At 37.3% G+C, this 17,119-nt stretch overlaps 1 protein-coding gene across 4 annotated transcripts in view; it reads right to left on the bottom strand.

Moving 5' to 3' along the window:
- The window catches only part of LOC123566079 (anoctamin-8-like), a 113,809-nt gene that overhangs the window by 21,832 nt on the left and 74,858 nt on the right, over positions 1-17,119 (bottom strand). For all 4 annotated transcript variants that reach the window (XR_008372169.1, XM_045359914.2, XM_045359915.2 and 1 more), the window contains 6 exons: positions 12,708-12,835; positions 9,299-9,460; positions 7,807-8,095; positions 7,010-7,065; positions 6,737-6,811; positions 5,125-5,275 (listed from right to left, as the gene is read on the bottom strand). Coding sequence is in view for 3 of the 4 variants with exons in the window: in XM_045359914.2 (XP_045215849.2) it covers positions 5,125-5,275; positions 6,737-6,811; positions 7,010-7,065; positions 7,807-8,095; positions 9,299-9,460; positions 12,708-12,835 (861 nt within the window). In the remaining variant the exon portion in view is untranslated. The remainder of the gene's footprint in view (positions 1-5,124; positions 5,276-6,736; positions 6,812-7,009; positions 7,066-7,806; positions 8,096-9,298; positions 9,461-12,707; positions 12,836-17,119) is intronic.

Genomic DNA, 17,119 nt, shown 5'->3' with positions numbered 1-17,119 from the left:
CCTAGATATTGAGATAAAAATTCTGACCAAGTTTCATGAAGATCCATTGAAAAATATGACCTCTAGAGAGGTCACAAGGTTTTTCTATTATTTGACATAATGACCTAGTTTTTGAAGGCATATGACCCAGTTTTGAACTTGACCTAGATATCATCAAGGTGAACATTCTGACCAATTTTCATGAAGATCTCATGAAAAGTATGGCCTCTAGAGAGGTCACAAGGTTTTTCTATTTTTAGACCTAATGACCTAGTTTTTGACCACACGTCATCCACTTTCGAACTTGACCTAGATATCATCAAGGTGAACATTCTGACTAATTTTCACGAAGATCCATTCAAAAATAAGGCCTCTAGAGAGGTCACAAGGTTTTTCTATTTTTAGACCTAATGACCTAGTTTTTGACTGCATGTGACCCGCTTTCGAAACTGACCTAGATATCATCAAATAGAACATTCAGACCAACTTTTATGAAGATCCATGGAAAAATATAGCCTCTAGAGAGGTCACAAGGTTTTTCTATTTTTAGACCTAATGACCTAGTTTTGAACCGCACGTGACCCAGTTTCGAACTTGACCTAGATATCATCAAGATAACATTCTGACTAATTTTCATGAATATCCATTTAAAAATATGGCCTCTAGGGAGGTCACAAGGTTTTTCTATTTTTAGACCTACTGACCTAGTTTTTGACCGTACGTGACCCACTTTCAAACATGGCCTAGATATCATCAAGATGAACATTCTGACCAATTTTCATGAAGATCCATTGAAAAATATGGCCTCTAGGGAGGTCACAAGGTTTTTCTATTTTTAGACCTAATGACCTAGTTTTTGAACTCATGTGACCCACTTTCGAACATAGCCTAGATATCATCAAGATGAACATTCTGACCAATTTTCATGAAGATCCATTGAAAAATATGGCCTCTAGGGAGGTCACAAGGTTTTTCTATTTTTAGACCTAATGACCTAGTTTTGGACCGCCCGTGACCCAGTTTCGAATTTGGCCTAGATATCATCAAGATGAACATTCTGACCAATTTTCATGAAGATCCATTGAAAAATATGGCATCTAGAGAGGTCACAAGGTTTTTCTATTTTTAGACCTACTGACCTAGTTTTGGATAGCACGTGACCCAGTTTTGAACTTGACCTAGATATCATCAAGATGAACAATCAGACCAACTTTCATATAGATCCCATGAAAAACATGGCTTCTAGAGAGGTCACAAGGTTTTTCTATTATTTGACCTCCTGACCTAGTTTTTGATGGCATGTGACCCAGTTTCGAACTTGACCTAAATATCATCAAGGTAAACATTCTGACTAACTTTCATGAAGATTCATTGAAAAATATGACCTCTAGAGAGGTCACAAGGTTTTTCTATTTTAAGACCTACTGACCTAGTTTTTGACCGCAGTTGACCCAGTTTCGAACTTGACCTAGATATCATCAAGATAAACATTCTGACCAACTTTCATAAAGATTCCATGAAAAATGTGACCTCTAGAGTGGTCACAAGCAAAAGTTTACGCACGGACGCACGCACGCACGGATGCACGCACGGACGACGGACAACAGACGCTGCGCGATCACAAAAGCTCACACTGTCACTGTGTGACATGTGAGCTAAAAATGTTCTGTGTATTCAAATGTTGTCAGTAAGAAGTAGGTCCCTATAAAATAATAAAAATACAAATTTAATTGCGCAAAAATAAGCCCACAGACTTGTATATTATACTTAACCAAATAAAAAATAATGTATTATGTACAACCATAGGAAGTTTCACTGAAATCTACTTTGCAAGAATGTTTCTATTAGGGACAAGGCAGTCTGAAAGACAGCTAAATCCCCCGCCACTGCTATGGATCACAGGCACGGGTCCAGTGCTTTTTTTTATTTATTTCTTTTTTTTTTTATACACAAATATACTTTATATATGTTAGTCAAATGAAAAAAAAATTGATGACAAAAAATCCGGTCACAATATCATATACATTGAAAAGGTGAACTACGTGAGCGTAACGCTATGGGAAGCTACTTGGCAAACTTGTGGAACATTTCAAAGTCGATGTTTATTCACTTGCAGCCGCTACCTGCATGATTGCACCTTCGAAACCTTTAAAGCCTTCTATAAATACTAAACTGATCCCATAAATTGCTTTGAAATACACAGTTCAAGTCCCTAGGAGCGAAATATTTCAAATATCTCCGACGATTTCAGCTGCCAAACGAAGTGATAAAAACCAGGAACACGTCCGCTATCCGGAATGAAATCACCGGGGATAACTGAAATATTTCGCTCGTAGAGACTTGTACTGTGTTTTTCAAAGCAATTTGTGGGGTCAGTTTAGTATTTATGGAAGGCTTTAAATGTTTCGAAGGTGGAATCATGCAGGTAGCGGCTGCAATTGTATAAACATCGATTTTGAAATGATCCACAAGTTTGCCGAGTAGCTTCCCATAGCGTTATGCTCACGTAGTTCACCTTTTCAATGTATATGATACTGTGACCAGATTTTTTGTCAGCAATTTTTTTTTTCATTTGACTAACATATAAAAGGTTAACTGTGTGAAAAAAAAGGATTTTTTATATTAAACAAAAAAAAAAAAAAAAAAAAAAAATAAACACTGGACCCGTGCCTGTGCTATGGATAGTGAAAGGGTAAAACCTTTGATTTTAGCTGTGACCTTGACCTTGAACTGACATGGCTGACTCATGAATTCTGCACAATGTCTTGATGAGGTGATCATTTGACCAAAGTTTCATGAAAATCCTTCAAGGGGTTTAGGAGATACAGAGCTGAAACCTTTGACCTTCAGTTGCGACCTTGACCTTGAGTTGACATGGCTGACTCATGAGTCTTGATGAGGTGATCATTTGACCCAAGTTTGATGAAAATCCTTCAAGGGGTTAAGGAGATGCAGAGTGGACACCAAATGGAAGGCTCAAACCTTCGACCCTTAGTTGTGACCTTGACCTTGAGCTGGCATGGTTGACTCATAATTTCTGCACATCGTTCTGATGAGGTAATCATTTGACCCAAGTTTTATAAAATTCGTTCAAGGGTTTTAGGAGATATAGAGCGGACACGAAATTGAAGGCTAAAACCTTTGACTTTCAGTTGTGACCTTGAACTTGAGCCGACATGGCTGACTCAAAAGTTCTGCACATCGCCTTGATGAGGTGATTGTTTGACCCAAGTTTGATGAAAATCCTTCAAGGGGTTTAGGAGATATAGACACAAAATGGAGGTTCAAACCTTTGACCCTAAGTTGTGACCTTGACCTTGAGCTGGCATGACTGACTCATGGGTTCTGCACATCGTCTTGATGAGGTGATCATTTGACCCAAGTTTTATAAAATTCCTTCAAGGGGTTTAAGAGATATAGAGCGGACACAAAATGGAAGGCTCAATCCTTTGACCTTGAGTTGTGACCTTGACCTTGAGCCGGCATGGCTGACTCATGGGTTCTGCACATCGTCTTGATGAGGTGATCATTTGACCCAAGTTTTATAAAATTCCTTCAAGGGGTTTAGGAGATATAGAGCGGACACAAAATGGCAGGCTCAAACCTTTGACATTGAGTTGTGACCTTGACCTTGAACCAACAAGGCTGACTCATGGGTTCTGCACATCGTCTTGATGAGGTGATCATTTGACCCAAGTTTCATGAAAATCCTTCAAGGGGTTTAGGAGATATGGACCGGACACGATTTTGTTACGGACGGAAGGACGGAAAGACGGAAGGATGGACGCAGAACATTCCTATAATCCCTCCGCCATGGCGGGGGATTAAAAATGTCATCAAAATTATTATTTTCTTGCAGACTCCAACTTTGAAAATTTGCTTAAAGTCTAAATTTTTCTTGTTAGTTTAGCAAAAATCGAGCAAATTTCTATTAGCAGATTTTTCTTAGTATATTGTCAAGTTGAAAAAAATCACTATTTGATCATATTTTACACTGTACAAAAGAAATTAACTGAACCATGAAGAACTAACTTCACAGAGAAAGAGCAGCTCAGTGCATTCATGATCTCTGATATTTACAGTACTTCATAAAAAGGTTCAAAGAGCCACAACTCTAGTCAAAACAGCCAGATCAATTCTATTCCATAAAACATACCTTCATAAGGTGGTTAATTATTTGAGCAAGTCTTGTAAAACAAGAGCTGTCATTAATGGTGACAAATGCCCCTGCAGCGCTTTGACCTTCGACCTGGTGACCTTGACCTTTGACCTGGTGATCCCAAAGTCAGTAGGGGTCGTGTACGCAATAAGTACTATCAGCATGTGAAGTTTAAAGGTCCTGGGTGCAGTGGTTCGCGAGTAAAGTGCCTTCATGCAAAAAGTTAAAGTTGTGATGAACAAACGAACAAACTAACAAAGGGATGGACAGTTGAAAACTAATATGCCTCCCTTCGAGGGCATAAAAATCACTGGAATAGTAAAATAGAAGTTTGACAGTGTCTTTTGTTAATGAATTTATCAACATGTACAATTTATCAATCAAACCAGTATAGTGAGTGTTAGTGCTTGTGTGACTTTGACTGTTCATGAATAACAATTCTGTCAGTGAATGTTTATTGAAAGCATACAATTATTGAAAAGGTTACATTTGAAAGCACTTTTGTACAAACCTGACTAAGCTGCATTAAATTCACACTGTACAATTACAAAAGTATTATAATTATAACGTACATAGTAAAAAAAAATTTATAAGGTAATTTTCAGCATACTTTGTGTTGGGTTATAACCACCATGATTTTATTTTCACTCATAGTTGCAAATAATGCCACTTGCAAATTCAAAACTTTTGTGAATATTAATCTGCGTCATATCCTAAGACACAAACGCTCGTATTTCATGAATTCTTAATACAGTAAACAAGGATGCTAACCATGAAATCACTTGTGAACAAGACTGAAACTAAAAGTACTGTATTTTAGTACACAGAGATTACAACAACTGAGATAAATTTACATAACGGAGTGGGATTGAAAGCATAACGACTTTACAGGGGCCTGAAGAACTGAATGACTTCTAAGTAATCAACTGGACGATAAATTTTCATAAGAAAAACTACTCAAAGCTATTTCTCAAGAAAATGTTTACCTTTTATTTCTTTCTTCAGTGTATCTGGAGACATGTGTCCTGTAATATTGTAACCAACTTTCATAAGCTTCATCTTCCATAACACATACGGTAAAAGTGCTTCACGTATGTTACCAATTACTTGACGTGTGATCATTAATGTTGCCAGTTGCTGAAAAACAATGCAAACAGTTATGATACAAGCGCTCCAGTGATGTCAGATGTGTGATTTTTTCACACTTCCAGTTGCTGAAAAAGAATGCAAACAGGTATGATACAAGCGCTCCAGTCATGTCAGATGTGTGATTTTTCACACTTCCAGCTGCTGAAAAAGAATGCTAACAGGTATGGTACACGTGCTCCAGTGATGTCAGTTGTGTGATTTTTCATACTTCCAGCTGCTGAAAAAGAATGCAAACAGGTATGATACAAGCGCTCCAGTGATGTCAGATGTGTGATTTTTCACACTTCCAGCTGCTGAAAAAGAATGCTAATAGGTATGGTACAAGTGCTCCAGTGATGTCAGATGTGTGATTTTTCACACTGCCAGTTGCTGAAAAAACTGCAAACATTTATGTTACAACTGCTTCAGGTAAATAAGATGTGTAATTCTCAACAGTCTGCCAATTGCTGGAAAGGAATTGAAACAAAGTTCCACTCTGCACAATTATAGCAGTGTTTATGGTATATTACAAGAAATTAAAGGGATTCTCAGGTAGTTTTTCAAGATTCTTTTTTTTTTCTATTTTACTAAGTTAATTAAAGGAAACAGAAGAACGCAGTTTTGCCAAATTAAACTTTGCTATGGTAGTTGCTATCTGACAATATGTGAAGTTGCAAATATATACAACATGATTGTATAATTAACTCGATAACAAGCTTTATCACATATTTGACGTCGTGGGAGTGAAATAAAGCCATAATGTAATTTTGGTAAAACAATAATGTAATAAAGCTTTGACATTGCCGTCATTTTAAGTATTGCCCAAGCATTCTCAAGTTATCATCCGGAACCGTTTAACTGTTCCGGGTTACTGTGACCTTGAACCTACTGACCTCAAAGTCGAACTTGACCTGTATTTTATGATGTTACACCTGTGTACCAAAATTTATGATCCTAGACCCAAGCATACTCAAGTTATCATCCGGAAACTGTTTAACTGTTCCTGGTCATTGTGACATTGACGTCTGACCTACTGACCTCTGTTGAACTTGACCTGTATTTTATAATGTTGCACCTGTGTACCAAAAATTATTTATATCTGTTAGGCCTTTCATGAGTTATTGTCCAGAAACCATGAAAACCAACGGACCGAAAAGCTCACTCCTTTATACCTCCCGCCCCCAAACTTCTTTTTATGGAGGTATAATGAATATTCAAAACTTAAAAGTGACCACTTAGAAATTTTTTATGTGAACACTTAAAATCATACTTCAGAGAGCCTAATGTATACTTACATGACAAGACAATCTGTATCTTTGAGACAGAATAGAGATGATCAATGTCTTGGAAAAATGAGTGTTATTTATATCTACATCATGTAGATGAACCAGGTCTTTTAGATAAACATAACATATACTTCTATCACATAGACTATCAATGTCTTGGAGACAAAACATAACAGTTACTTACATCACGAAGACGATCCATGTCTTGGAGGTAGAAGGCAATGTAGAACAGTGACAGGAAAGAATTTACAAACTGAAACTATAAATATTTATACTGTCATACAATTACAGAGTTACCAATCTCTGTTCTTGGCAGGTAATGTTACATAAATTTACTAAAAATACACTATAACCTACATGTATAGAGTTAACTTCATCAAGACATTTTTAATTTAAGAGAAATCACACCTTAATCTCTACTTCAAAGTCATACAAGCCTTAATTAACATATACTTACCAACACTAATTTAACAATAAGGTTATTTTCATAGGACTCGTCCATTCTGTAATTTTCTGTAAACAATAAATAAGAAAAAAACAGGGTTTAAGAATGTTTCAGTCTTGACAACTTAAGAGACTGCTCACTAACAAAGACTATCTGCCATGCAGCGTTATATCTGTGTGTATTTAAGCTTATTTATAGTTGCCACAAGACACTCAAAAGGGCAACTCTTCCAGAAGACTGTTAGTAATTTAAGTTGGTGGATAGCACAGAAGATGTTCTACTTAATCTACTATTTAATGTTATTAGAATGTAATCTGTAAATTATTCTGATTAGCAGCTATCATGGACAGATCAGTCACTTTATTACCTTAACTTTCACAGTGAAAAAGAACAGAGATACATGTGCATCTGTGATAGACTCAAGGTAATTCATCAAAAGCAAACATATTCTTTCTTTCTGTTTTAGTTTTTGACACAAATATTAACATTAGATTAAAGTAGTTCTAATTTCTTCTAAAGAGTGACTTCTTTAAGACCGGTTGCATTTTTATACTTGGGAAGTACTTGTTAAAGTCAGAGTTGTCTTTCTTTGAAATTACAGGTATAACAATTATCTCTAAGTATCAATAAGTCTTTCACATAATAAGTCTTTAAACAAAATTGTTGTTACCTGAAGGACACAGAAGTCATTTTCTGAGCTCTTTAGTTTTTCCACCTTGAAAATTTAAGGTACTATCTCTTATATTAAAGAAGACAATCTTAACAAAGTTGTCATACCTTGAGCTAGGAACCATCCATATCTATCTTACCTTGATCATTGAGCCAAGTGGCAATCTTCTTGTAAATTTCATCCAGAACCCCAATTGAAACTGCTAAAAGAATTTTTGGCAAAAACTGACAAAATGATGGAATATCTTCACTTTTTACAAGTCCATTGACCCACTCCTGAAGCTCGAAGATCAACAGCATTACACAGAAAACAACATTAAGGCAGAATAGTATGACTGGGACTGTAACACAGTAACGAAATAGATGACGTTTCCATGCTGAGTAGTGGGGCTCCAAACGACCTGTCACTGGACTGGGAACAAGATCCCCCTGAAAATGAGAACAAGTGTCAAATTAGCACTTATTAAAGTTTTAAAACAGCACTCAACAATGTTCTGCATAAAGATGGGATGCCTTTCACATGTTATCATATGTTTTTATATAAAACTTAAATATACTTTCATGATCTCTTGAAATAAAATGAATTTTTTTAGAATAAAATTCAGATTTTTCAATAAATTACCTTGTGATGAATATCACAATAAACTTGAAAAAAGCAAGTACTGCACAAATTTATTTGCAACTTTAAGCAATTATCAGGTCATGAATAAAAATTAGTTATCTAAAACTTTTTCCTACATCATAAATGTTGTAGGCTAAATCTCCATTTTATCAAACTGGTCATGCTCTCAACTTGAACCAGCAAGGAGCAGGAAGCACCAACTGGAGAGGGAGACTTGGTATGAGGGACTTTTTTTGTTTTGTTTTTAAATTCCAGTCTCAAGATCATTCTGTATTGCATTCTGGGGGAAATTTCCATACAAGTGGCATTCCATTATTTTACCAGTATTTTCATTAATCATGTATGAATTTGTTTGGTGTTAATAAATTTAAAACAATTCTACTTTTATAAACAGCTGCATCATCACATTTTTCTTAGGATCCACCAGCAGATACCACAATATTTCCATCAACAATGAGTAATGATTTACAATCTCTAGACTTACAGCACTTCTGTGTTAACATTAGATCAGAAACACATAATATTCAAATGACACTAATTCTAAAAACATTTTTTTTTTCAATTTGATTTTCATTTATTCTGTTTTAATTGAAAAGTGTAAGAAATGATATTGTCAGTTAGAGATCATTATTTCATTGAAGATTCATGGCAAACCATGAGACTTGACAGGTATGGTATGTAGTTTTCAAATCAAACAGATACTATCTATTGTTTTATTGTTTATTCAAGTCTCAGTCATATACACTGTACATATATCACATTTACATATTAATTGTACAAATACATGTATATGACCATTCTAAAATAGAATTATAAGAGACTACTATTTAATACACTTAAGACCTGCTATTCAAACACATATACATATGTTAAAAACCACATAGATGCTGCTAATCGACATTAAAATCACTTAAAAATCTATGATATTTCCCCATCCTGCCATTTTGCTGGGACATAAAACAGGAAAGTATCAACCATTCTAAAGGCATTGTGTGTAACTTTTGTCTTACTGTATAAAGTGGGCGCGGATCTTGTAATAGTTCATCTTTCTTGTCCAGTGTCCCCCACTGATATGCCAGCTCTGAGCTTCTACGCCGCCAATGCTCCGTGTACACTGAGGCCCAGAACACATTAAATAAAGCAAATGTAACAAAACACAGGTCCTCCATTAACTGAAAAATACAAAATCATGTTCATGTTTCAGTGAAGTATATCAATTAAAGATCTGAAATACCTGTATGCAACCTGTGGAGCAACTCTACGAAGTGGAACATCAGAAATGAAAATTAGAGTGCAAATGGCATTAAAGTAAACTTACAATCGATCACCAAATTTACCAAACACTGTGTGCTGATGTGAATAAGATGCTAAGATAAGCTTGTGTTGAATATTATACAAGCAAAATTGACTCATGTGTTAGTGACCATAGGAGTTATCTAAGATTACCAAAAATCTTCTTGGCGATACAAATGAGGTCCACAGCATCTTGCAAAAGATTTCAGTGACTTCTTTATTAAAATGATCGAAACAATCAGAAACAATATAACATTGCAAACACAATCTGTATCTGATTTAGATGACATAGAAACTGAATACACAGGTGTCAATTATGTTGAGTTTACTCAAACCTCAGAAGACGAAGTGAAATCAATAATTAAGAAGTCAGCAAACAAATTTTGTGAACTAGATCCTATCCAAACATTGTTATTAAAAGAACGTCTTGACGGACTAACACCAGTGATAACAAAAATTATAAATGCATCTCTAGATGCTGCGTATGTGCCCAAAGCGTTCAAGCATTCACAAATAAGACCTCTTCTAAAAAAGCCAAGCCTAGATGCTAATGTCCTAAAAAACTATAGACCTGTGTCAAATCTGCCTTTTCTGTCTAAAATCTAAGAAAAAGTGGTAGATGTTCGAACTGAAAATCATCTGAGGAACAATCAACTCCATGAAGTCAATCAATCTGCCTGTAAGAAATTCCACTCAACCGAAACTGCCCTATTAATTAATAGTCCAAAATGACATTCTTCAATCGTTGGATAAGAACAATGTGACTATTCTTGTGATGCTCGATCTCTCTGCAGCATTTGACACTATCGACCAAGCGACGTCGATTCATTGCCTAGAATGTCACTTTGGTATTACAGGCAAGCCACTCGCCTTAGTAACTGCTACCAAACCGTATGCTTAGACGGTGAGCTATCACAACCAACCCTCACGAAGTACAGTGTACCCCAAAGGTCTGTCCTGGCGCCAAAGAATTACACAATGTACACAAAACCAGTCGGAGCTATCTGCAGAAAGCACAGACTGAACAATTATTTCTATGCAGATGATTCACAGTTATATCAATCCTTCAAACCAATAAACAGAATGTCTATTGAAGAGACCATCCATCGCGTTGAAAGTTGTCTAAAGGATATAGTAAGCTGGATGAATACCAGCATGTTGAAACTCAATGCTGAAAAAACAGAATTAATCATATTTTCATCTGAACACAAAGCACAATCTGTTTCAAACATTTCTGTGACAGTGGACAGCTCTGAAATCAAACAATCAGTGTCAGGAACCTCGGTGCTTTCCTGGACTTGAACATGAGGATGGAGCAACATGTGAATAGTGTGTGTATGAATTCCTATGCACAGTTGCGGCAAATTAGTCACATCAGACAATATATTACCACAAACGAAACCAAATCTCTAATTAACTCTCTTGTTACATCACGTTTAGATTATTGTAACTCTCTTCTATATGTGATCCAGATACGACAATATAACACCTGTGCTGCATGAACTCCATTGGCTTCTTGTGCCATGCAGGGTAGAATACAAAATTCTAACACATATATATTATAAGAATCTTTCACTGGTCGCGGGTAAAGATGGGAATATCCGGCACGAGGGTAACTGTTTAGGCGGTAACGAGGCTTCCAGCCGAGTTACCGCCTAAACAGTTACCCGAGTGCCAGATATTCCCATCTTTACCCGCGACCAGTGATTGATTCTTTTTCTTGCATACCGATTTCAAGAAATAATAATAAAAATAAAATCAATCGAACGGCTTTCCTTTTAGAACTATTTCTTATAGCAGTGTATTTAAACAAAGCACGGGAAACCAACGTCCGTAAACAGGAAAGACGTCATGACGTTTCAAAACAAATAACAATGTTTAGTTCCGGTTTTGTTTTATCAGTTGCAGCGTAACGTTATGAATTTTTGATAAAATAACGTGATTTGAATCGAGAAATATACTATCAGGAACTAATAGGAACAGTCAAGGTATTGAATTTTTATTCCGTTTTTTAAATAAAATATCAATTACTACATAAATCTTCTACATATATGTAGTTCGTAATACGTCATTTACAGCACGAGAGTCATCTTACACCCCGGGGTGTAAGATGGAGTTTTCCAGCACCGGTAAAAATACAGGAAATCCCCGTCTGGTATGCAAGAAAAGGCACTCATGATCAATCATCAGCCTATATAGTGAACATGTTAGAAATATATACACCATCCAGAAATCTGAGATCCCAAAATAATGCATTAAGACTAGTGGTGCCCAAATGTCGGACAGTGCTATTTGGTGACAGTAGCTTTCTGGCAGCAGCTGCAAGGTTATGGAATGCCCTCCCATCTGGCATAAGAGACTGCAAGATCTTGCAAAGTTTCCAACAAGCACTAAAGACGCATTATTTCATACAATTCTTTGGGAACTAATCTCACTAATTACCTGGTGGAGTAATGCAGGTACTTGGCCGGCCAATCAAGAACACTAGTGTGACAGAATAATATAAACAGTGTTTATTCTGTGGGATGTATCACAGATGTTTTCCGGCCTGTTTAGGTGGGGATTAACCCAATCATCCCGGACAGTTTGCATGCTGTGATGCATTTCACAGGCATCATACTGGTTAGTTCTGTCTGTTCAAAATGTAGGATATCTTCTGTTCTATTCTGTTCTAACCTGTAACTTTGATAGATCAGTTATATTTATGCTGGTGACGATCCATCAAGGGGTTCATGAGAAGAAGTTGTTTAATGATTTTTCTATTTTTAGCTCTGGCAGCCCCTAAAAGGTGCCAAGCAAAATCATTTGATTAAATCTTAGAGAGGACCATACAATGATGCTACAGACCAAGTTTGCTGATGATCAATCAAGAAGTTCAAAATGAAGACGTTATTTAAAGGTTTTTCTATTTTCAGCTCTAGGGCCAAGTGGAACCATTTGAATAAATTGAGGAAGTCTTTGTCAGAATGCTACAGAGACATTGGTGTAATTGTGACAAGCAGCTTCAGAAAAAGTAAAAATGTTGATGCAGGATGATGGGCCATGGATGCCGGACCATCCACCTATATAAACAGTTCACCCGGAACAAAATTCAAGTGAACTAAAAAGAAAACACTTATAACTGACCTGATTTTTTGACTGTATAAACCAGAATATGACACCCAGAAGTGTTGGAGCTGTCAATGCCCATGTGTAATGACCCAGATAAGCAAAATACATTGAAACTTTCACTCCAAAGTATTCACAAATCTTACCTGAAATGAAGGAATGACACTATCTGAGTAAAAATGTTTAATAATGTTACACATATTAATGATATCTTATATAAGCAAAGGAAGGCAGTATTGTCTAAAAATTGCAAGAAATGGCAATAAATAAACAAGTATGCCCACAGGCAGAATGTTGAGTCTGCCAGCTGTCAAGTGTGACCTTGACCTTAGACCTAGGGATCTGGTTCTTCCGCACGACACTCCGTCTCATAATGGTGAACATTCATGCCAAGTTACATCAAAATCCCATCATGCATGAAGAAGAAATGCTCCAACTGTGACCTCGACCTTTGAGATAGGAACATGGGGTTTGTGAATGACACTCTTTCTCATTGAGGTAAACATTCATGCCAAATATAAACAAGTTTGGTCCATGCACGTCAAAGTTCTGGTCCAGTCAAAATCGGATGGACGCATGCACAGACGGACGGACGGACGCACATACACCGACCCGCCAAAAGTGATGACTAAGTCAAGCTCACTGCAAGCTGGCTCGAAAAAAACATGAAATATTCTAAGCTAACTTTTGTCCTCTTTTCAGTATTAATGCTTCATTGTAGGGTTAATCACATTTTTTCGTGAAACAACATCTGCAGAACCCCTGGGAATTGGTTGTTGCACGAGCCCCAGCATTGCCCGAGCTCTACAGGCTCATGCACCAGCATAGCCCCAGAGATTCTGCAGATGTAGTTTCATGAAACAAATGAGTGTTATCACTATTTTTGCATAAAACATAACTAAAGTGCTGAAACATAAAACAAGAAGCTGCGTTCAATAAACGCTTAATGCCCCCTGTGGCATCCCTGTCGATACAAAGCAACCTAAGTCCGAAACGAGGTCAAGTTCAAGGTCAAACTGAGGTCAGGTGATGTCTGAAGATGAGGAATGGTCACAGGTTACATCTGCATTAGTATCAAGTCATTCTAGTAAGGGGTATTGATGCTAGATGAAACGGTCCCATTTGGTTAACCAAGAGATGGCCCATATAAACCTAAGTCCAAAATGAGGTCAAGGTCAAGGTTAAACTGAGGTCAGGTGATATCTGAAGATGAGGAATGGTCACAGGTTACATCTGCATTAGTATCAAGTCATTCTAATAAGGGGTATTGATGCTAGACGAAACGGTCCCATTTGGTTAACCAAGAGATGGCCCATATAAAGCAACCCAAGTCCAAAATGAGGTCAAGGTCAAGGTTAAACTGAGGTCAGGTGATGTCTGAAGATGAGGAATGGTCACAGGATACATCTGCATTAGTATCAAGTCATTCTAGTAAGGGGTATTGATGCTAGACCAAACGGTCCCATTTGGTTAACCTCGTACGGACAAACGGACGAACGAACGGCCGGACAGACAGGACAATCACTTTATGCCTCCCGCATCAGTAGATGCCGGGGGCACAAAAATAAGGAGCTGCGTTCAATAAACGCTTGATGCCCCCAGTGGCATCCTTGTCAATAGATTTTGCACCTAAGTCCAAAACGAGGTCAAGGTCAAGGTCAAACTGAGGTCAGGTGATGTTTGAAGATGAGGAATGGTCACAGTTTACATCTGTATTAGTATCAATTCATTTTTGTAAGCGGTATTGATGCTAGACGAAACGGTCCCATTTGGTTAACCTCATATGGACGGACAGGACAATCACTATATGCCTCCCGCATCAGTAGATGCTGGGGGCATAAAAAACAAGATAATTCAGCTGACATTAGCTGATCTAAGTCGGCTGTTTCAGGTTGTTATGGACACATGTTTTACATAAATGCATTTCTAGGGCCTATATGACATACATGTCAAGCAGATATATACAAGAGTAGCATTTCTTGACGTTGCAATATCTTTAATATTAAATATATTGTGACTCCCTCCTTCATATGTAACATGTAACATATTCTGACAAAATGCACATCAGAGTTATGGGTCTTGGATTACATAGTTTCCTAATGATGATAAACAAGTGTGCAAAGTTTCAAAGCTGTAGCTCCTATAGCCTTTAAGTAAAGGTGGACCTTCACAAAAATTTTAACCAAGAAACTCAAATTTTCTAAGTACAAAAAGGGCCATAATTCTATCAAAATGCATATCAGAGTTATGGTTCTTGGCCTACATAGTCCCCTAATGACGGTAAACAAGTGTGCAAAGTTTCAAAGCTGTAGCTCTTACAGTGTTTGAGAAAAGGTGGACCTAAACAAACAAGAGGGCCAAGATGGCCCTAGGTCGCTCACCTAAGAAACACACCATAACAGTGTAAAACATGTTTGACCTAGTGATTTCATGGAAACAAATATTCTGACCAATTTTCATTAAGATTGGACCAAAAAATTGGTCTCTTGCGATAAAACAAGCATTTTCTTAGATATGACCTAGTTTTTGACCCTAGATGACCCATGTTCAAACTTGACCTAGATTTTATCAAGGCAATCATTCTGACCAAAATTCATGAAGATCAATTGAAAAATACAGCCTCTATCACATACTCAAGTTTTTTCTTTGATTTGACCAAGTGACCTAGTTTTTGACCTCAGATGACCCATATTCAAATGCGACCTAGATTTCATTAAGGCAATCATCCTGACTAAATTTCATAAAAATCAATTGAAAAAACTCTATCGCATACACAAGATTTTTCTTTAATTTGACATAGTGACCCAGTTTTTGACCTCAGATAACCCATATTCAAACTCGACCTAGATTTCATCAAGGCAATCACTCTGACCAAATTTCATGAAGATCATTTGAAAAATACATCCTCTATTGCATACACAATGTTTTTCTTCGATTTGACCTAGTGACCTCGTTTCTGACCCCAGATGACCCATTTTCGAACTCGGCCTAGATTTTATCAAGGTAATCATTCTGGCTAAATTTCATGAAGATCAGTTGAAAAATACAGCCTCTATTGCATACACAAGGTTTTTCTTTGATTTGACCTAGTGACCTAGTTTTTGACCCCAGATGACCCATTTTCGAACTTGGTCTAAATTTCATCAAGGTAATCATTCTGACCAAAATTCATGAAGATCAATTGAACAAGAGCTGTCTCCGTAGGATGACACATGCCCCCGATGGCACTTTGAATGAATAGTTATGGCCAATGTTAGAGTTTAGGACCTTTGACCTACGGAGCTGGGTCTTGCGCGCGACACATCGTCTTACTGTGTCACACATTCATGCATAGTTATTTTAAAATCCATGCATGAATGACAAAGATAAGGACCGGACATGCCCATCAAAGCACTATCATGAAAAATGATCTTTAACGTCTAAGTGTGACCTTGACCTTTGAGCTACGGACCTGGGTCTTGCGCACTGCACGTCGTCTTACTGTGGTACACATTCATGCCAAGTTATTTGAAAATCCATCCATCGATGACAAAGATATGGACCGGACACGCCCATCAATGCACTTTCCTTTAACGTCTAAGTGTGACCTTGACCTTTGAGCTACGGACCTGGGTCTTGCGCACTGCACGTCGTCTTACTGTGGTACACATTCATGCCAAGTTACTTGAAAATCCATCCATCGATGACAAAGATATGGACCGGACACGCCCATCGATGCACTATCCTTTAACGCCTAAGTGTGACCTTGACCTTTGAGCTACGGACCTGGGTCTTGCGCACTGCACGTCGTCTTACTGTGGTACACATTCATGCCAAGTTATTTGAAAATCCATCCATCGATGACAAAGATATGGACCGGACACGAAAATTGCGGACAGACCGACAGACTGACAGACCGACAGACGGTTCAAAAACTATATGCCTCCCTTCGGGGGCATAAAAATACAGCCTCTATCGCATACACAAGGTTTTTCCTTGATTTGACCTAGTGACCTAGTTTTTGACCCCAGATGACCCGTTTTCGAACTCGGCCTAGATTTCATCAAGGTAATCATTCTGACCAAAATTCATGAAGATCAATTGAAAAATACCGCCTCTATCGCATACACAAGGTTTTTCTTTGATTTGACCTAGTGACCTAGTTTTTTACCCGAGATGACCCATTTTCGAACTCGGCTTAGATTTCATCTAGGTTATCATTCTTACCAATATTCATGAAGAATAATTAAAAAATACAGCCTCTATCGCATACATAAGGTTTTTCTTTGATTTGACCTTGTGACCTAGTTTTTTATCCGAGATGACCCATTTTCGAACTCGGCCTAGATTTCATCTAGGTTATCATTCTGACCAATATTCATGAAGAATAATTAAAAAATACAGCCTCTATCGCATACATAAGGTTTTTCTTTGATTTGACCTAGTGACCT

Source organism: Mercenaria mercenaria, chromosome 8 (genome assembly GCF_021730395.1).
Source record: "Mercenaria mercenaria strain notata chromosome 8, MADL_Memer_1, whole genome shotgun sequence".
Lineage (NCBI taxonomy): Eukaryota > Metazoa > Mollusca > Bivalvia > Venerida > Veneridae > Mercenaria > Mercenaria mercenaria.
Note: the sequence above shows the minus strand (reverse complement) of the source record. Positions and strands in the feature narration are given on the sequence as shown.